This window comes from Plecotus auritus (assembly GCF_963455305.1).
Source record: "Plecotus auritus genome assembly, chromosome: 7".
NCBI classification, from domain to species: domain Eukaryota; kingdom Metazoa; phylum Chordata; class Mammalia; order Chiroptera; family Vespertilionidae; genus Plecotus; species Plecotus auritus.
In genome coordinates this window covers 33612667-33633289 of record NC_137774.1, presented here as the reverse complement: position 1 = coordinate 33633289, position 20623 = coordinate 33612667, and the positions used below count along the sequence as shown (strand labels likewise).

At 38.4% G+C, this 20623-nt stretch overlaps 1 protein-coding gene across 1 annotated transcript in view; it reads right to left on the bottom strand.

The window, feature by feature from the left end:
- The window catches only part of NLK (nemo like kinase), a 146173-nt gene that overhangs the window by 10851 nt on the left and 114699 nt on the right, over window positions 1-20623 (bottom strand). Inside the window, exons 5-8 of the mRNA XM_080679303.1 lie at window positions 20303-20388; window positions 16293-16502; window positions 12931-13032; window positions 2776-2862 (exon numbers count right to left, since the gene is read on the bottom strand). Of these exons, the coding sequence (XP_080535429.1) occupies window positions 2776-2862; window positions 12931-13032; window positions 16293-16502; window positions 20303-20388 (485 nt within the window). The remainder of the gene's footprint in view (window positions 1-2775; window positions 2863-12930; window positions 13033-16292; window positions 16503-20302; window positions 20389-20623) is intronic.

The following is a 20623-nucleotide window of genomic DNA, read 5'->3' as shown; positions in this document are numbered from 1 at the left end:
CCTCAACTGGGGACTGCACCCACAACCTGGGTGTGTGTCCTGACCGGGAATGAAACCCAAGACCACTGGGTGCATAGGACGACGCTCCAACCGAGCCACACTGGCCAGGGCTCCTTTTTTCTTACATTTGCCTAAAGGCTCCTGCTACAAACTAAAGATCAGGAATTGAGTATTCCTTAAGAAATATCACAAGGACCTCAGTAAAGGATGCTATCAGATGGTACTCTGACCATTGCCTTCATGGTATGCATTCATGGGTGTAACTGATATCAATCCCCACAGTCACCACTGCTGAGAGTGAACCAGGCAACTGAGCCAGGACTTCCAGGAATGTTTTGGTCCAGGAGCAGACACATGGCAACAGACTGCTTAGCCCAATATCAACAATAAGTAATTAATTACTGCAACTAAATAGGCTAAATAAACTGACTTAATTATGATTAGTGTTCTATTTTTAATGGATATTTAAAAAAACCTCATTTCTTTCTTTTTAATGTATGGATAAACCTAAATTTAACAGGTCAAAAACAGAATAAAATGTTCTTTAAACATGATATCTACTTTTAATGTCAATTATAAATTAATAAAGCATCAGGCCAATTTAAAAATAAGAATTCTGTAAAAAAAAAAACAAACCACAATGCATTTATTGGTTGGACTTGTTCTACAAGACAATGATAAAAAATGGTTAAATATTATGCAGTGATCCTTAACTAAATTCCTTTATTTTTTTAATGACCATGTAGTTATTTACTTAGGTTCAATAAGAATCTGTTCTCTTTACCAGATAAGTCTTACTTCCCTCTTCTAAAGATAATTAATTGTAAATATGATATCAAAAGTTTCATTTACTGCCATGGCTGGTTTGGCTCAGTGGATAAAGTGTTGGCCTGTGGACTGAAGGGTTCCAGGTTCGATTCCAGAAAGGGAACATGCCCAGGTTGTGGGCTCAATCCCCAGTAGGGGCTGTGCAGGAGATAGCTGATAATGATTCTCTCATCATTGATGCTTCTATCTCTCTCTCACTCTCCCTTTCTGAAATCAAGAAAAATACATATATTTTTAAAAAGTTTCATTTATTTAGGTATGACAATCCCACTATTGAGGAATAAGGACTACCTTTCACATAGAACTGATGTCTAACAGGCCTCCCAAGATAATATGTGTGGTATCTGCTCTACAGCTTAGGACCTCCAGCCTTAAGGTTGTAAAGTCTGAGTTTAAGCAGGTCAGGAGCCTTAATAAATACGGGCTCTCTGAGAAAGAGGATACCTTACAGATATAAGTACTGCAGGCAAAACCTAGTACAGGTGAATCACATGGTTTTTGGTTACTAATCTAAATAGAATAAAGAACACAAGATATTTCTGACGCATATAAGGAAATTTTTTTTTTAAATATATTTTATTGGTTTTTTACAGAGAGGAAGGGAGAGGGAGAGAGAGTTAGAAACATCGATGAGAGAGAAACATCGATCAGCTGCCTCCTGCACACCTCCTACTGGGATGTGCCCGCAACCAAGGTACATGCCCTTGACCAGAATCGAACCTGGGACCTCTCAGTCCGCAGGCCGACGCTCTATCCACTGAGCCAAACCGGTTAGGGCCATATAAGGAAATTTTAACCTCAGGGCCTTTATAATCTTCGAAGGGCAGACAGAAATTACCTCTGAAGCTAGAAGTTTATGTGGCTTTAGTTTTGTTAACCATACAAAGGGTCTTTATGTATTAATCAACATCTTCTGTTAGCTATATAGATAGACTTGCCAAATAAAACAAAATACCAAACTAATGACACTAAATCATTAGCTCACTGAGCAAGTTATGTGGTTGGAATGGTCCTTAATGGCAGGAACTTGACCACAAAAGGAGGGACTGTGGAATTGAGAATGGCCACTTTGTCCTGCTTCTGTATTACTAAGCACCTCACAAAGTAACAAACAAACAAAAGGAAAACAAACAAACACCAAACAAATAAAAATCCACTATGCACCCTGAGATGTAACAAAAATAACTTGGTCACCGATTGGTTCTGGTCCCCAAATAATAAAACCTTGGACTGTTTCTCACAAACCTGGACTCTAACAAAACATTTTTATCCCTAATCTTTGTTATGCTGATGTCAAGATAGTTCTGACCTCTGTGGATTTGATCTTCATGTGAGACAGCTGCTGTTTTCTCATCACAAGCAGACCAATGTAAAGTAGTAACTGTTAATTTTGTGGGTATTTCCCCCCCTTTAAATACCTGCTGTTTTTTTTGTATTTGGTGACTTTCTTGTACTCTTAGCAAGTAAAATTTTCTTTTCTAAATGCTTCCATTTTTTAGTCTTCTTTGACAACAGTTATTGGTACAGATATGAATAATAAATATTCTTTGGGTGAATGACTAAATGAGCTAAATTTTGTTCCAAAACAGTCAAGTCCAAAAATGGCATTTGGAAAAGCTACCATCCCAACAACTCCTGATGCAATAAAATGGACAGATTTTTTCAAACAATGTTAAAATCTTTTTCCTCCTGATTTAAGTTGGTGCCAAGCTCCTTTTACAAATAGAGATAAATAAAGCTGGTACAGTTCTTCATCTCTCTTCCCCCTCAGCTCTTAGGTGTTAATAATCAAACTTCTGTATGATGAGTGAGCACGACACACGTGAAACTGGGGACTGAAGTTTTTCTTTTGCAAAGTCATTATTTACACTGTCCAGCTCTTGATGTTTTTCTTAGAACACATGTATTTTTAATTCATTAGAAAGTATAAAAACAAAGACTACTTACTGGATCAAAGACCAACATCCTGCAAAGGAGATGAACAGCTTCATGTGTAGCCTGACTAGACAGGGTATAAAGTACAGGAAGAGATGGCTGTGAAAAAATAAAGAATTCAAATATGTAAAGGAGTGTAAGTAGATATGCAGTATAGCTAGTTTATTGCAAGGTAAGTACCCAGCTCAAAAAATGTATGCACATAAGTAACAACTCAAAGAAAAGGAGTATTCCCCCGTAACCAGTCTTCAAAAACAACTGTCATTGACTCCCAGTAGCATATTTTATATTGCATGATTACCCATTGGAGGTTAGAGCACAAAGGAGCCTAGGAAAATGAAAGCTAACCTTGTAACTATGGAGCTCCTATTAGCCGTATACAGCAAATGCTTTAGTATTAGCCGTATACTGCAAATGCTTTAGTATTAGCCTTATGCTGCAAATGCTTTAGTATTAGCCTTATGCTGCAAATGCTTTAGTATTAGCCTTATACTGCAAATGCTTTAGTATTAGCCTTATACTGCAAATGCTTTAGTATTAGCCTTATACTGTAAATGCTTTAGCAGGAAGAGAAGACCAAACATGCCTAGGAGTGAGAGAAAAAGGATTTAATACCTTGGCCACATGCAAACTTAAGCATGTAAACTGTGCAAAAAGTAAGCATGTGAACTATGTCTTGTGGCAACATTACCATAAAGCTGCTAAAACACTAGTCCTAAAGGAGATGTGAAAAGAATTTTCTCAGAACGTGTGCCATTGTTTGCACTGGGTCCACCTATTTTGCCTTTACCACCTGAGTTCTCATTCAATAATTGTCTTTTGTAAGTGGCATGCATGTCCAGATGCCAAGATCTAACCTTCTTGCATTGATGCAGGGAGCTGGCTTTTAGGACCTGAAAAGCCACAGAGCTTATAAAGCTTCTATTTCACAGCGTGGAGAGTTGGGGAAAGAGCATCACTGCTCTTTCTGTCACACAAATAACATTAAAAGGTCTCGTCGGATCTCATTCACAGCCCCAGAGTCTTGCTACAAGATTTACATATCTATCTCCTTCCAACAAAGCCACACAGGAAAATCTAACAAGAACAAGACACCCTGGAACCATCAGGAGGTAATTATTCAACTTACAGAAGTTTTCTTCAGGATCAAGGAGTCATAGCAATAAGGTGAGATGGGGGTTCTAGTTCACTAACAAATTAGATAAATCAACATGTTTGAATCTCAGTATTCTTTTATTTTTTTTTTAAATATATTTTATTGACATTTTACAGAGAGGAAGGGAGAGGGATAGAGAGCCAGAAACATCGATGAGAGAGAAACATCGGCCAGCTGCCTCCTGCACACCTCCCACTGGGGATGCGCCCACAACCAAGGTACACGCCCCTGACAGGAATCGAACCTGGGACCCTTCAGTCCGCAGGCCGACGCTCCATCCACTGAGCCAAACCGGCCTCGGCGAATCTCAGTATTCTTAAGTATTAAACGAGAAGGTTGGACTAAATGATCTCTTCAGTTTATTTTAGTGAGACTTGACAGGACTACCACAGATAAAAAGTATTATGTATACAGAACACATAGATAGTTGATATTCACATATTTCCAGACCAATTTATTATCCCTTGGTGCATTTACATGTTTGTAGGTAGAGAAGTATTGTTAAAAATTATGTAGGTCTATGTAGCTCTGAAATTATTTGTATTAGTCAAGATAAGGGGGGTAGTGTGGAGAGTGTTAAGGAAGAGTTTTAACTTACAACTTAATTTATATGCATTTTTTCCCTAATAATTTCTTTATTGTATGAAATTAAGTAATTTGATATTCTTAAAAGATTTGGATTCTTGGTTTGACTGTGAATAGCTGTCCTCTTCTTCACTGGCTGTGCAAGTTGGCAGCCAAATTCCATCCAATTCTTACTGACTCTAATATCTCACCATAAGCAACTCTTTCCTTTCCACTCCTCAAATGAATCTACACCTCATGCTATTTTTGTGGAAGAGGCATGTTATAGCTCAGGGAAGGGAATAGTGGGTTCTAATTCTAACTCTGCTATCACTAGACGTGGGTAAGTCACTGGATCTTGGCTTCCGCATCTATTGGACTGCACCAGCACAGATCTCCCTACCTACCGACATCACTGCTAATCATCTAACGTTCACCAAATCCCAGGTCCCAGGCTAGGTGTTAGGGCAACTAAATGAGTAACATCTCTCTGGTGGGCAAGGAAAACATAACCAAGTAGGTCCAGAAGCCACTGAATGGAGGATAGAGAAGAAATTAGAAGGCATAATTTGTAAGACTTGAGGTTGCCTGGATATGAGACATGGAGTTTATGAACAGCCAATGAGAAGATGTTAAGGTTACCTGAAATTTAAACAACCCTCACTCCCCAAACTGTATCTTTCTTCACAAAAGTACATCCCAACAAATACACTAAAAATAAGGCTAAGTTTAATTTCAGCCTAGAACAGTCATATTATATGCCTTCTCCTTTTCTGGGTTTATATACATGTTGAAAAGCGGCACAGAGCCCGGCCAGCATGGCTCAGTGGTTGAGTGTCAACCTATGAACCAGGAGGTCATGGTTCAATTCCCGGCCAGGTCACATGCGTAGGTTGTGGGCTCGATCCCCAGTGTGTGGCATGCAGGAGGCAGCCGATCAATGGTTCTCTCTCATCATTGATGTTTTTTCTCTCTTTCTCTCCCCCTTCCTTCCTGAAGTCAATAAAATATATTAAAAAAAAAAAAAAAGAAAAAAAGACAGATCCACTCGGATCACTAAAAAAAGAGGCACAGAGAGAAAGAACAGTCAGTTCAGTCATCCCAATGCTTCTCCAGTAAGAAAAGCACTAATAATTTAGCTCTTAGCACTGGCTCCACAGGAAAAATATAATGTTAGAGATGCTGCATTTCTTTTCTTAAAAAATGTTTTTATTGATTTTAGAGAGAGAGGAAGGGAGGAGGAAAGAGAGAGAAAAACATCGATGTTAGAGAGAAACATTGATCAGTTGCCTTCTTTATGCACCCTTATGGGATTGAACCTGCAACCTGGGCGTGTGCCCTGACCAGGAATGGAACCAGTGACCTTGCTCAACCAATTGAGCCACACCAGCAGAGTGAGATGCTGCATTTCTAATTCAATTTCCCTCCCTCCAATTCACCAGCCATTATGGCTGAAACCAATTTGGCCCATGTTATAGAACCAGACAAGTTTATATTTTTCATCAAGTACTGAAATTACTTGAATAAGAGAAAAAATAGAATGCTTGAATAAGAGAAAAAATATGCCCTAACTATCTTATTGGGAAAAAAGTTTCTGCTAATTTCCCTAACATTTACACTTATTACCTTCCTCCCCTTTTAAAATATACCAGTCCATTTTCTGTTTGTTTTGCAAATTTATAAGTCACTTAGCAATGCAGGAGTGAGTGGGTGCCGGCGAGTGGGGACAGGAAGGGTTATAAAAAGTGCTCTATTAATGACTGTGATTAATTGTCAGTTAAATGAAGCAAGGATGAGCTTCTGGAAATGGGTGAGAGGCCCTAAATGGATAAACCAGTCATCATAAGCCAACTGCAGAGTGCTGGTCCCTGGAGTCAAGTCAGCGCGGCTGTGTGAGTCCTGTTAGATGTCCCTGTTAGTTTTCACCTGGCGGCAAAGAAGCTGTTATCGTCAGTCAACAACATTAACTGAGGATGCACAATGCGCAGTGCATAGCAGTAAGCACTTTGGTGTTATACAGAAGAAACTCCCACCTGAAAAATAGTAAGTTTGAACTGAATGAACTCTCTAACATACTCTGATTCTAGCAAATGTAAGATAAGACAGGATTATTTTAACTTCAGTGAAAATATATCTACTTCTGACACAATTAGCTGGGAATAATCTGAGGAAAAATGAAAACCTTATGAGAGATGAACAAAAGGACTAAATTAGACTTTTCAATTCTACCCACAGGTCAGTGCCTCAACAACTATCTACCTTAATAGATACTGATGTAGGCCGTGGCAGCTAAGATTCTCTTCATCGAAGATTCTGAGTTGTAGAAAAGTGACAATAAATAAAAAACACTGTACAGCCCTAGCTGGTCTGGCTCAGTGGATAGAATGTTGGCTTGTGGACTGAAGGGTCCTGGGTTCAGTTCCGGTCAAGGGCACATACTTCAGTTCCAGGCTTGATCCCCAGTAGGGGGCGTGCATGAGGCAGCCGATCAATGATTCTCTCATCATTGATGTTTCTATCTCCCTCTCTGAAATTAATAAAAAATAAAAAATGTATTTTAAAAACAGAACACACAACACTGGCAGTGTTTTTGTCTACTCAGCATTCCCTAACCTTTAGGGAACCATTCTCTTCTCACTCTCAAGTGGTTTGGCTGGCCTGGATTTCAATCTCCCAACTCCAAGGATGGCATGTGACCCAGGCCTGGACAATCAAATGACATATTTCCCTGAGCATCATGACTGGCTCCAGGATGGGCACATGGTCTAAAAAATAAAAAATGTAAGGGACATGGAATGGCTAATCCAACACATACCCCAATCCTCTTCTCCCTTATTTACCTTCATTATATGAGATAGAAAATTCTCTTTTTTTAAGCCTGTCTTGCATCTGGGAGGGCACATAACACACAGTTCTGGAAAATGACATATAAGCAAAAGTTTGTTAGGCAGGCTTCTTGGAAAACTTTGCTTTCCTGACAAAAGGGACAGAGACTGCTAGTGCTCCCTCTTTCCTCCTTTTACTTGCTTTGAAAGTGGATATGATTTCTGGATAAGCTACAGCTATTTTGTGACCCCGAGGCGGTAAGTGAGACAGTATGAAGTCAACATTCTAAAGATGGCAGAGGAGAAAGAAAGAAAAAACTAGATCCTTGATGACATAATTGAGCTGCTGTATCAGTTCTAGACTGCCTACCTCTGGACTTGATGAGGAAAAAAATGAACTATTTCTTTGAACCACTGTAAACAAGGTTTTCTATTACTTATAACCAAACACATTCCTAACCAAATCAGAGAATTTCCAAATATTATTTCTGGATCTATTTGTGAAAGCTCTTTCCCAAATGACTGATATGCTAGTAGAACATAGGCCAGGACTACTGGGTCCATTTCTACAAACACATGAGGGAAAGATTGTCTGAAAATGAAGTCAACACAGAGAAAAACAGAGAAGAGAAGAGAGTCAGATTCCTGATATGGAACATCACTTGACTACCTGAATCCAGCAGGGCCTGAAGTCAGCTGTAGCTTAAGAGTTTTCAGTTATATGAGCCAGTAAGTTCCTTTTATTGCTTAAGCCAGTTTTAACTGAGTTTCACTAGAAAGAGTCCTGATTGTTACACAACATGGAAATATACATATTAATCAACCAACACAAGAAAATGAATTTGAGGCAGTAATTTTTGACTTTAAAAAAAATTAGGTTCTCCTGTATATCTATATTTTTCAAAAAGTCCCAATGAATAATAGTACATATTTCTGTATGTACAAATATATGTAAATAAATGCATAGAAAAATATGTCTGGAAAGTTATTTTCAAATTAATCCAAAGGAGACTGGGATGGTGTGGGGGGTAGCTAAGGATGACTAACTCTCTGTAAAATTTTTATTTTACATGTACTCACATATTACTTGCATATAAACAAGGTGAGATTTAAAAAGAATCTGCTGTGAAGGTATACTAGTATGTGCCAGGCAGTGACTGGCTAAGAACATAGGTTTTAAAATTAGAGAAATCTATTTTTGAGATTTGGTTTATGAACTTAAGCATATTATTTAAACTCTATAATCCTCCATTTCCATCTGCAAAATGGAATAATAAATGGCACATTATAGTGTTGTGAGGATTTAAGGTATTAATTAAGGTGAACATCTTTGCATTCCTGGGATAAACTCCACATGATCATATATACATATATATATATATATATATATATTTAAATCACAAGCTATATCTACTATTTTAGAGTGACAACTTTAATTTTTTAATTTTTAATATCTATTAAGTTTTTAGAATGCCAGACACTATTATTTTTATTTATTTACTAGAGGACTGGTGCACCAAATTCGTGCACGGGCGGGGGGTGTAGGGGTGTGTGTGTGTCCCTCAGCCCAGCCTGCACCGTCTCCAATCTGGGACCCCTCGAGGGATGCTGGTCTGCCTGTTTAGGCCTGATCCCAGACATCCCTCTCACAAGCCAGGGCTGCTGGCTCCCAACCAATCGCCTGCCTGCCTGCCTGATTGCCCCTAACTGCTTCTGCCTGCCAGCCTGATCACCCCCTAACCACTCCTCTGCCAGCCTGATCGACGCCTAACTGCTCCCCTGCCAGCCCAATTGCCCCTAACTGCCCTCCCCTGCTGGCCTTGTCCCTCCCAACTGCCCTCCCCTGCAGGCCTGGTCCCCCCCAACTGCCCTCACTTGCAGGCCTTGTCCCTCCCAACTGCCCTCCCCTGAAGGTCTGGTTGCCCCTAACTGCCCTCCCCTGCCGGCCCGGTCACCCCTAACTGCTCTCCCCTGATGCCCTGGTTGCCCCCAACTACCCTCCCCTGTCCACCCAGTTACCCCTAACTGCCCTCCCCTGCTGGCCCGGTCACCCCTAACTGCCCTCCCCTGCTGGCCTGGTTGCCCCCAACTGCCCTCCCCTGCTGGCCTGGTCCTCCCCCAACTGCCCTCCCCTGCAGACCTGGTCACCCCCAACTGCTTTCCTCTGCCAGCCCAGTCACCCCTAACTGCCCTTCCCTGCAGGCCTGATTGCCCCAACTGTCCTCCCTTGCAGGCGTGGTCCCACTCTACTGTCCTCCCCTGCAGGCCTGATTGCCCCCAACTGCCCTCCCTTGCAGGCCTGGTCCCTCCCAACTACCCTCCCCTGCTGGCCTGATCGCCCACAACTGCCCTCCTCTGCTGGCCATGTTGTGGTGGCCATCTTGTGTCCACATGGGGGTGACCAGCTTGTGTGTTGGAGTGATGGTCAATTTGCATATTACTCTTTTATTAGATAGGATTTATTTATTTAAAATATATCTTATTGATTTTTTTAAAAAAAATATATATTTTATTGATATTTTACAGAGAGGAAGGGAGAGGGATAGAGTTAGAAACATCAATGAGAGAGAGACATCGATCAGCTGCTTCCTACACACCCCCTACTGGAGATGTGCCCACAACCAAGATACATGCCCTTGACTGGAATTGAACCTGGGACCCTTCAGTCCACAGGCCACCGCTCTATCCACTGAACCAAACCGGTCAGGGCCAGACACTATATATGTTCTCCTTGCATCTACTATCTCTTTATCATTATAACAATTTAATGAGGTAGGAACCATTTTTGTTCACATTTTATAGATGAATGAACTGAGGCACAGGAAGGTTAAGTAATTTGCCTAAGGTCACGAAGTGAGTTACTGGTAGAGTCAGGAATCATATATAGTCTGTCTAAAAACTGTAGTGTACAAGTCCTGGGACATCATTCAACATCCTCTGTGATGTGGTAAGCCTGACACTGACACCACAGCCTGCACTCCTAGTCACTACAGTCTAGAGAAATAAGCAGAGTATATATCCAGTGAGGAGCACTGATATAAGCACAATGCCCTTTGCAGAATTGTCATGATGTACAGACGCACACAAGCTATATTGCATATATTGGATTGGGGACCAAATTAATATTAAAAAAAAAAATCCAAGTAGCTACATAATAAATTTATTTGTGTGTGGGTGTGTATGTATCTTCCAATGTCAGCTTTAAATAGCTATAACATGAATGGAGATACCTTCAAGCAGCTGCTATTAGGCTAACAATAGGCATATAAGACATGCATCATGGTGTAAAGGAATGAGTAGGGAATGGGAAGGGAAGGGGCAGAATTTGACTAATGGCTTAGCTAGAGAGCTTCAAGGGTTGGTTAACTTCTCTTGAGAGTAGTGGTAATACAAAGATCAACTAGGAAATGTAGATAAACTGAATTCCCATACTGGGGGAAAAATGGAACCAAGTACCATGCTAAGTTAATTTACATTCAATTATATATATGGTAGGTATAACTTACCTATACAAATCTACCTGTGTTCATGTTCAAATATTATGAACACTTGCTTAAAGAGGCCCTTTCCAGCATTAGTTAAAAGTTCTCTAAAGATATGTGAAAAGCATATCTAACTTTTGAGCAGAAATGGTCTCCTAATTAGTTTTTACTCCACCAGTCTTCACTTCTAAATGAAAATATTTTCATCTCAAGACTAGCCAGAGCCATCCCCAACTTTTACCATGGTGCTCTCTTAAGGCCATCACTAAACTTATTGATAAGCAAAATGTTAAACTCTAAGAGGCATTACTGTTATGAAGCCAATTCATGTAAAAATGTATAAGAAAGAATTCTGCTAAATATCTTAAACTATTTAACGAGTTAAGTTACATTTTCCTTTCTTCCACCCTTTGTTTTAGATAATAATGACATTTACTATTTTTTATTTAATTTAAAGTTCCAGGTTTTTACAACTAACAGATTTTTAAAACCAGCAATACAAAAAGGACTCATTTGTCAGGAATTCTCAAAGGAGTGCAAAGTGACTTTTGGTGCAGTAAGTTACATTTTCGAGCTGTTGCAGGTAGCAGGCAGGAAATTCCTTAGGAAGTCTGGCTCTCTTGGTTGCTGTTTAGTAACTCTTTGACACACAGGATGAATTAACTGGCAACCACTAGCAATAGTTAAAATCTGACCGAAAGAGGTCAGTAAAACAGGAAAATTATTTTGCTATTTCCAAGGACACATTTACCATGAGGTATTGATAAAATAGTTTAATATTCCTGATATTGGCCAATATATAAAACATAATAGATCTTTTTAGTTCCTTCTATTAACATGGAACCTTCCTGTAGGTTAAGACTTACTGTCCTCTTCTAAAGAAATTAGGGCCTCAAATTATGTCATAGTTTATTTAGAGTTACAGAGGTAGTAGAAGTGAGCCAGCTGGGCTGTGTAGGCTCAGAAAACAGGCTTCAGAGGCAAAAGAAGGGCACTTGGAGCTTAGGAGAGGGAGTGGGAAAGGTAATGCACCTGGGGGAAGGAACATGGGAGGGGGAAGGAGCAGGTATGCTCTTGTGCTCCCAGAGGGACAGGTAAGGGAGAACGCACCAGGCAGGGGCTATATAAAATACCAGCATCTACAACCCTATTTACTGGTTTGGGCTGGTTTTAGGATGTTTTACTCATTGCCTTTGTGCCTGTGCATCTGCTTGTGTGTTAGTGGCAAGAGTGCAATAGAAACAGCTTCACATTCACAGCTGCATTAAGAGATACTAGGCATTTTGGTTCAGTATTTGGAAAGGACATCCTGATATATATGTATTAGGTTATGGCACTGAGGTTAAAGCTCCAACCCTAGTAACTTTTACCAGACACATCAAAAAACCAAAACACAAAAATACCAGGGGTCATTTATTAGCAAGGGCACTACAAAAATATTTTCTTTCTCCTACAGCGTTAGGAATTACTGTATTTTATTGGATCTAACATTTTCTTACTTACAGACAAATGACATACAGGATAAATAAAACTTACAAGTGATATGGTGGTTTTTAAAAAATTGATTTTAGAGAGAGAGAAAGGGAGAGGAGGAGAGAGAAAAATTGATGTGAGTGGAACACTGATCAGCTGCCTCCTGTATGCCCCCTACCGGAGATCTAGCCCGAAACCTGGGCATGTGCCCTGACCTGGAATCGAACCACCAACCTTTAGGTGCATGGGATGACACCTAAGCAACTGAGCCACATCAGGCAGGGCTACACGTAATGTGTTTGTTTAAAAATTCTCACTTCAGCCCTGACTGGTTTGGCTCAGTGGCTAGAGAATATCAACCTGTGGACCGAAGTGTCCTGATTTTGATTCCCAGCCAAGGGCACATACCTCAGTTACAGGTTCAGTTCCTCCCTGGCCCTTCTTGGGGCACATGTGGGAGGCAACCTATTGATGTCAATGTTTCTCTCTCTTGCTCTCTCCCCCCCTCCTCTCCCTCCTGACCCCTCTCTCTAAAAAAATCAACGAAAAAAAACATCCTCGGGTGAGGATTAAAAAAAAACAAAAACCTAACTTCATTATTCTGTTGGAAGGAAAATCCTGCTCAAAGAGAGGGTTCCAAATACAGATCCCTTTCTTCTCCATTTACCTGTTTATGAGGACCCCTGAGTATGTGTGCCTTAGCGCCTTCACAAGCCGTCCTCATTGCTTCCAGTGATGGTGTGCCCAAGAGATCCGTGATCAAATCCAACTACAAGGAAACATGAAATACATAGGTAGTAAGCTCATGAAAACAACTTTTTATTAGTGATGAGGACGAAATTTGGGGGAAATAAACCCAAGACAAATTAACTAATAGGAGCTCCTATTTACACTTTTTGGACTATTAAAAAACCCCAGAAAAATGTTTATTAGGGACCTATATGTTAGGTTTATAGAAAACATGTTTTGGCAAACATAGCCTTGTGCGGCTGTAGTAATTTAGGAGTCTGCTTCTACCCCTGTGTCTTGATACCACAGCAGCTATGATCCTTGCATAGGTGAACTGCTCTTTGGCTGATGGCTAATGACTATTATTTTCAAACGTTAATGAATAGATTCTGATGCTTCACATGGACTCAGGCTCATCAAGGAGCTAATCCACAGATCAGGCAGCTGAGATTTAGTAAATACTTAGAACATTCACACCTGAAATTAAAGCAAAGCCATCAATGTTTGAGCCAGCTACGCACCCCTTTATATTCTCATTATGCTAGAAATCTCTTACACTGACAGGAAACTGTGGTACTTAGAATCTAACTATGACGTTGAATAAGGCCTCATTTAGTTAACTGGGCACAATAAAAGAGACCAATAAAAACGGTCTTCTCACAAACAAGCCTTTGTATGTACCAAAGCACCTTCACAATTTTCTGTAGTGCTACAACTGTTCTAATCTCACAGCCTAATTAGCAATAACATTTCATTCGAATTCCTTCAAAATGGAAAATTCTTCCCTAGAGAATACTTCTTTTCCTGGTGCCGGAGTTGCCAAATATAAAGCAACATTTCTTTCTGCACTTACCTGAACTGTGGGGTACCGTCAGTATCACTGCCCTCCAGGATAATGGAGGTATCTACGTACACAAGTAAAGATCTCTATGCAAAGCTTTTTGGGAAAAGTATGTTGGTGGTACTTTTGGACCTCTAACAACTACCCCTAAAGGCAGAAGGAAATGACTGGCTCATGAAAACAAATGGATCCACTCAGAAAATTGTCTAAAATGGGTCAGATCCATGGATGAGAAACATTTTTATGAAGTCTGCTGGTTTTACAAAACCTAGGCTATTTATTTCTCAAAAAATGCAAAGAAAATGCTACAGAAAATAACTACTTCCATTTAGAAATTAGACTCTTTTCCCACTTTAGACCTTGATATTTCACTCAAAAATACACTGGTGATAGATAGATGCAAGTTCTCCTTCAGTGGCTATGTCACTCTGGCAAACTCAAGACCTATGTATTTCTCTAGAAAATGAGATAATATGCATCCCATTCCAGTTGCTTCACACTTGCCTTTAAATATTCTTTTCAGAAGCAGCCCATAACCTGGCAAGATCCTTGTTTATCATATTACTTAAGCTTTTCTGTATGACAGCTCCTCATGTCCAAATATAATGATAGTCTTTCAGGGAAGTCTATTAAACTCTACTTTCCAAAAATATTGAATGGATACTGTCAATAGTACCCAACATTAAATTATATATAACTTTTTTGTTACTAGGATGAATTTTTAAGATGTAAACCTTAAAAAATTGACTTTGAATATGTAGCAGAGAAATAAATTTAAATGTTGATCATAGCATATGTAGTTTCTAATGTATCAGTTAACAACTCTTTGTAGAAACAGAATTAAAAAAAAACATTCCATGTTTGGCCAAGTACATGAATTATTTACAAAGACACACAGTAGTCTGGGTGATCAATCAAATTTTAACACACCCTTGCTCAAAACCTTCACATAGTTTCCCATCACACTTTGCACAGAATAAAAATCCAAAGCCTCATCAGGTTGCCACGGCCAGGCTCCTTCTCTCTGACCGCAGCTCCTACGTGCTTTTCCTTGAGCATGCCCCCGACATGCCACACCTGCTCCTGCCTCAGAAGCTTTATTATGCTGGTGTCCCTTTTCCTGGAACACTCTTTCCCAGGACTGTGCTCCCTCATTTCACTTGGGTCACTCCTCAATGTTATTCCCTCAGAGAATTCTTTAGTATTGCTCTGCTCCATCGGCATTTTCTATCTCAACCTGGTTTAATCTTTCTTTTTTTTTTTGGTCATTCCTCACCTGAGGATATTTTTCCATTGACCTTTTAGAGAGAGTGTAGGAGAGAGGGAAAGACAGAGAGAAACATGGACGTGAGAGAAACACATCGATTGGTTGCCTCCTGCACAGACCCCGACCAGGGCCAGGGCCAGGGCCGGAGGAGCCTGCAACTAAGGTTTGTGCCCTTGACCAGAATTGAACCCAGGACCCTTTGGTCCACAGGCCAATGCTCTATCCACTGAGCCAAACTGGCTAGGGCTGGTTTAATTTTTCTTCATAGAATTTATCATTACTTGGGATTACATTTATTTGTATACTTACTTAATTTCTGTATCATGTGAAAGTTTCACAAAGACAGGAACTAACTTTGTCTTATTTACTGCTACAATCCTAGCATCCTGGCATACCACCACCATTATATTTCTTGAGTGCTTACTATATGCCAGGCCTTATTTTCAGCTTTACTAGTTCATTTAATCTGTATAACAATCCTCAGAACAGTTTAACTTGGCCAAGATTTAATAGATAGGTGACAGAGCTAAGATCTGAACCCACCGATTTGATTCCACAGCCTAAGCTCATCTTTGTTACATTATTCTCAAGCAAATAATACTGTTAAAATTTATGAATAAAAAATAATTAGAAATTATCCCAAGAAAATATGTGTAGTAATGAATTAGCTATAAAGGCAGACAATGAAAGCATTATGGTGCCCAAAAGCTGTATTTTAATCAGCTCCTGATGTTCTCTGCCATATAGAAATATTTTAGCCCAATAATAAAGGTTAGAAATGTGTCTAAATGTTTAGATTTAAAGAAACCAGCACTCAAAATTTATGTTCTAAGCATAAAGTGTAAGTACATTAAGCCACCAAATACATTTTCAAGTTAGACCTAGTCAGCCAAAAGAACAGAGGCCCTCCAACAACTGAAGATTATACCTGTGCAAATTGTTACAGCAGGCTGCTGCTATGCACCAGTGCATGTAATAAAGTGAACCCTCCCTCTAATAGGCCCCTAAGTTATAAAATGAATCTCTCTGTAATCTGCAACTTTGTAACTTTCTGAATTGTAAGTGAACCTGAATTTTCTAAAAGCAATTTAGACAGTACAATGAATAAGCCCAAGGCATATATGCAAGATAGTTTTTCCTTTAAGTCTGTTAATAGAATTGGAAGTTTCTAAAGCCTAAAGTGATATCATACTTGCTGAATGGGACTCTGTGCCTGAAACAGTATTCTTCGTCCTAGTAGTTCTGCAAAGATACATCCGACAGACCAGATGTCAATAGCATTGCTGTAATGTCGGCTGCCCATCAGGATTTCCGGAGCCCGATAATACTGAGTAACAACTTCCTGAGTCATATGACGAGATTCATCTAATTCTTCCACTCTGGCCAATCCAAAATCACAAATCTAAATAGAAAAGATTTTCAAAATATTGTCAGACAAATAGTAAAGTGAAACAAGACAACAAAAAGCCAAAATCTTGATAGATCTTTGAACTTTGAAAAGTTTTCAATGATATAGGTAGAGAATATTTGTGTCAGTATATAATTTGACCTTATTTGGAAAAGAGGGAAGAAAATTCTCAAACTTCCATATTTTTATATAAAATGATGTCTCTTAAAAATAGGCTTCTCACCTTTAATGTTTTCAATTAATATAACAACCAAAAAAAACAAAAAAACACCCAGCTGAGTGCGTTTTTCTAGTTTAATATAGAAGCTAAGTTATCTATTTTCAAGGCTGGCTTATCGAGGAAGGTATTATTAAAAAAAGTATAACCTGAAGACTTCCTGAGCTATGTTCACTATCTTTATGGAATATATGTAGTAAATTTTCTTTAAAGCTATAGGTTTCAAATGGAATCCTGCTAAATATAGTTCGCAGGAGGCATTTCAGGAGTTCCATAACCACTGCACCTAAACTTCATGTGTATCTATTTAAAAGACTAATTCACACTCAAATGTGTGAAAATGTAAAAATGTAGTAAACTGTATAATACCAGTACTACTAGATTCATTCGTTTCTTCATGCCATAAATATTAAATTGAGTGCCTGTATGTTTTAGGCAGTATCCTAGAACCTGGAGATACAACAGTATATGAGAAAGACTGGTTAATAAATATGCAGACCTAAAAATAAATCTTTTTTGGTTTTTCTTTTTAACTAAAAAGTATGCTGAGATTGCAAGGTGAGCTGTTAGTAAACAGTTGCAGTGCCAGCAACTTCTGCTTACTTTTAGAAATTAAGATTTTCTTGATACCGGGCAACCAAAACAAACAATGGTAGCACTGAGGATAAGAGAGTAATGGCCATCTAAGCTCCAGTGTTCTCACTGATTAACTTTATGAGTCAATATTTTAAATGACAAAATAACACTTTTTGTCTGTTTTCTACGTTGGGGTCCTTGCATATGATTTTATTTGAAAAAATACAATACCACTACTTCAAAGGAAACAAATTTTACACCTAATTTTTGGCAACCCTCTCTTTCTGTCTTCAATTTATTGTCTGGTCCCATCAAATTAATTCGTGTTTGTATATGGGGATATTCAAATACTACAAAGGCTAGTGTTCAATAACACATAATTTTAAAAACTCTATTACTTGGCCATGAATTTTTAGCATATTTTAAAAAACAAAACAAAAGCAAAGGAAAGAACATATCTCCACTTTCCTATATCTTTCTTGTACTTATATTTAAAAAACAAACAAACATCCCACCACCCACCCAACAAGAAGTGTTTTCTGTTATAAAGCAAGTACTTTGTTAAAAACATCAGTCTGCAGCCCTAGCCAGTGTGGCTCAGTTGGTTGGGTGTTTTCCTGTGCACTGAGAGGTGGCCAGTTCAATTCCTGCTCAGGGCACATGTCCGGGTTTCAGGCTTGCTCCCCAATGGGAGCGTGTGGGAGACAGATGATTGGTGTTTCGCTCTCACATTAATGTTTATCATTCTCTCTCTCCCTCTCTCTAAAAATATCAGTAAGAATATTTTAAAACAAAACAAAACGTCAGCCTGATATGGAGTCATTTTTGGCAATTTATCTGGAATACAAGCTACACCCAAAGTAAAAAGTTTATATGATCAGATAACAAAAAAGAGATTTCCAGCAAAATTATCTATTTTGTGCTTAACAGGAAACAAAATAATTTATAATAAGAAGATACTAATTTAATTTAAAATAAATGTTTTATCATGCCCTGGCCAGTGTGGCTCATTTGGCTGGGCATGGTCCTGTGCCCCGAAAGGTTGCAGGTTCAATGCCTGGTCAGAGCACATGCCCAGGTTTCAGGCTCGATTCCCAGTAGAGGGCGTGCAAGAGGCAGCCAATCAATGTTTCGCTCTTAACATGTTTCACTCTCACATCGTTTTCTCTCTTTTCTTCCTCTCCCTTCCTCTCTCTCTAAAAAATCAATTAAAAAAATGTTTAAAAAAATAAAAGAAATATTTTACCATAATATTTTCGATTAATTTGTACATTTGAGAAGAGAGAGCCTGCATTCTACTCTGGCTTTTAAAAGTAGGCCACTGAGACAAGTCAAGGGAGCAGAGAAAAATTTCAGTTAGTGTTGTTTATTCATAAATGACATTTTCCTTTAGTTACTTATTCATGTAGCCAGAGGTTACAACACCATAACAGACAATTTGGAAAATGGACCTCAAGCAGTTAATGGCATCAAGCATGACAGACTCAACACAAAATGCTTTGTGAAATTCTCCCAACAGAAACTGAAATAAGAAACTGGTTAAGTTGTCATAAAACTGATTTGGTCTGAATAGAACAAAGAATTCCTGACTATAAGGTTTTAAATTATACATACTTTTAGTTTTTTGAATGAAAATGGGTTATGGGGATAGGTAGCAGGGGAATGAACCCAATGACCTATGATGGAATATTTACTTCAAGGGATTTTGGGGATAATTAATTTCTTTGTGGAAACAAAAGACTAAACTACAACTTTAGCTGTTTTCAGATAAAATATGAAAAATAGGTATTTAGCTTCCTAGGGTCAAAACAGGAACAAAATTCTTGAAACGGTATGAAGAGAATATTTTTATTCAAAAGCAGCATAACACTCCAGCTTTTAAAGAAAACTGGCCTACAGTGGAAAGACAGCACTTAAAATAAAAAGTGAAATTCATTTATATATTTGGTTTTAATATTTAGTTTATCTACAAACAAGCTAAGCAATATGATAGTCTGGATTACTTTTATTTTGAACTTGGGAATCTGTACCTCTTAATACCCTTCACCTTTTTCACCTGTCTCCCCCCTGTTAATTAAAGTAGAAAACACTTTAAAAAATTTTCTTTTTCATATATATCAGTTAAAATGTTAAGATTTTACATTTATTGTAGGTGAAGCACCATAAATACTGTCGTTACTCATAAAATAAGTGGAATTTTAATTTTCTCACACAGAGATGACACAGCTCCAGGAAGGCCCTTATCTGTAATTCCTATGATGGGGAAAAATATGGTGGATCTCTCGCTTTTTAGGAGTTCTGCTAATATATATCTCTATTAGTGATGGGGAAATGCACATATGTGGGTTTTGCTATCTGTGAGTCACTCTAACAAAAGACAATGGGGAGTGGGTGGTACTAGAGGAAAAGTAAAACTGAAATTAACATATGAAAATTTGGGGCTAACTACAATTAATCCCATAAGCAATTCTCCTTCAGAAGAGAATACTGTTTATGTATTAACAGATAAACACTTGACCCCTTTCTAGCTTAGTATTTTCACTTTTAAATGTTTCCACTTTTCTACTTTGCTACCTCTTACAGCATATAAAAATGTTAGCTGTGTAAAAACACAGTCTTCTTAAAAAAGTCATACTTCATTTTCATATAAATAGAACCTTACTGGTCTTTTGATATTTCCTCCGATATATACTTCCTTTAATAATGGAATAATCTGAAAAGAAATCACCTTCTCTATTATTGTTTTTTAGTTCCACTGTAATTCCAATTTCCGGTTTTCCAAAACATATGCAAAATATCACGAAGAAACCATGAGGCAATACTACAAATTAGTTACTATGGCCATGACTAGTGATATCACTAGAGAAAACTGGGTTCTTTAATTTTTGGTTAAGTGATGAAAATAAAAATAAGGATTTCTTTCAGAAAAACGTGTTTTTCTTAAATTTGCCTTGACATTCTGATTTTTTTTCTCAGATATTTAAATAAACGGAAAAGCTACCTTTAGAACACAGTTGCTGTTCACAAGGAGATTCCCTGGCTTAATGTCTCGATGTAAAATGCCAGCTGAATGGAGATATTTCAAACCTGAAATAACAAGCAGATTTAAGTGCAGATATTTAATTCCTTTTACTCAACCACTGATCTGGGGAAAACCATAGGAACAGAGAATACAGGATTTTAAATGGTTCCCTAACTAACTGCATAGTGATCATGATTAAAAAGCTTGACTTAGTCTTAGCTCAAAAAAATATAATTTTGCTACAGTAAAATAAAGTGTCATAAAAGGCTTACATAATCTGGAGATAATACCTACAATTCA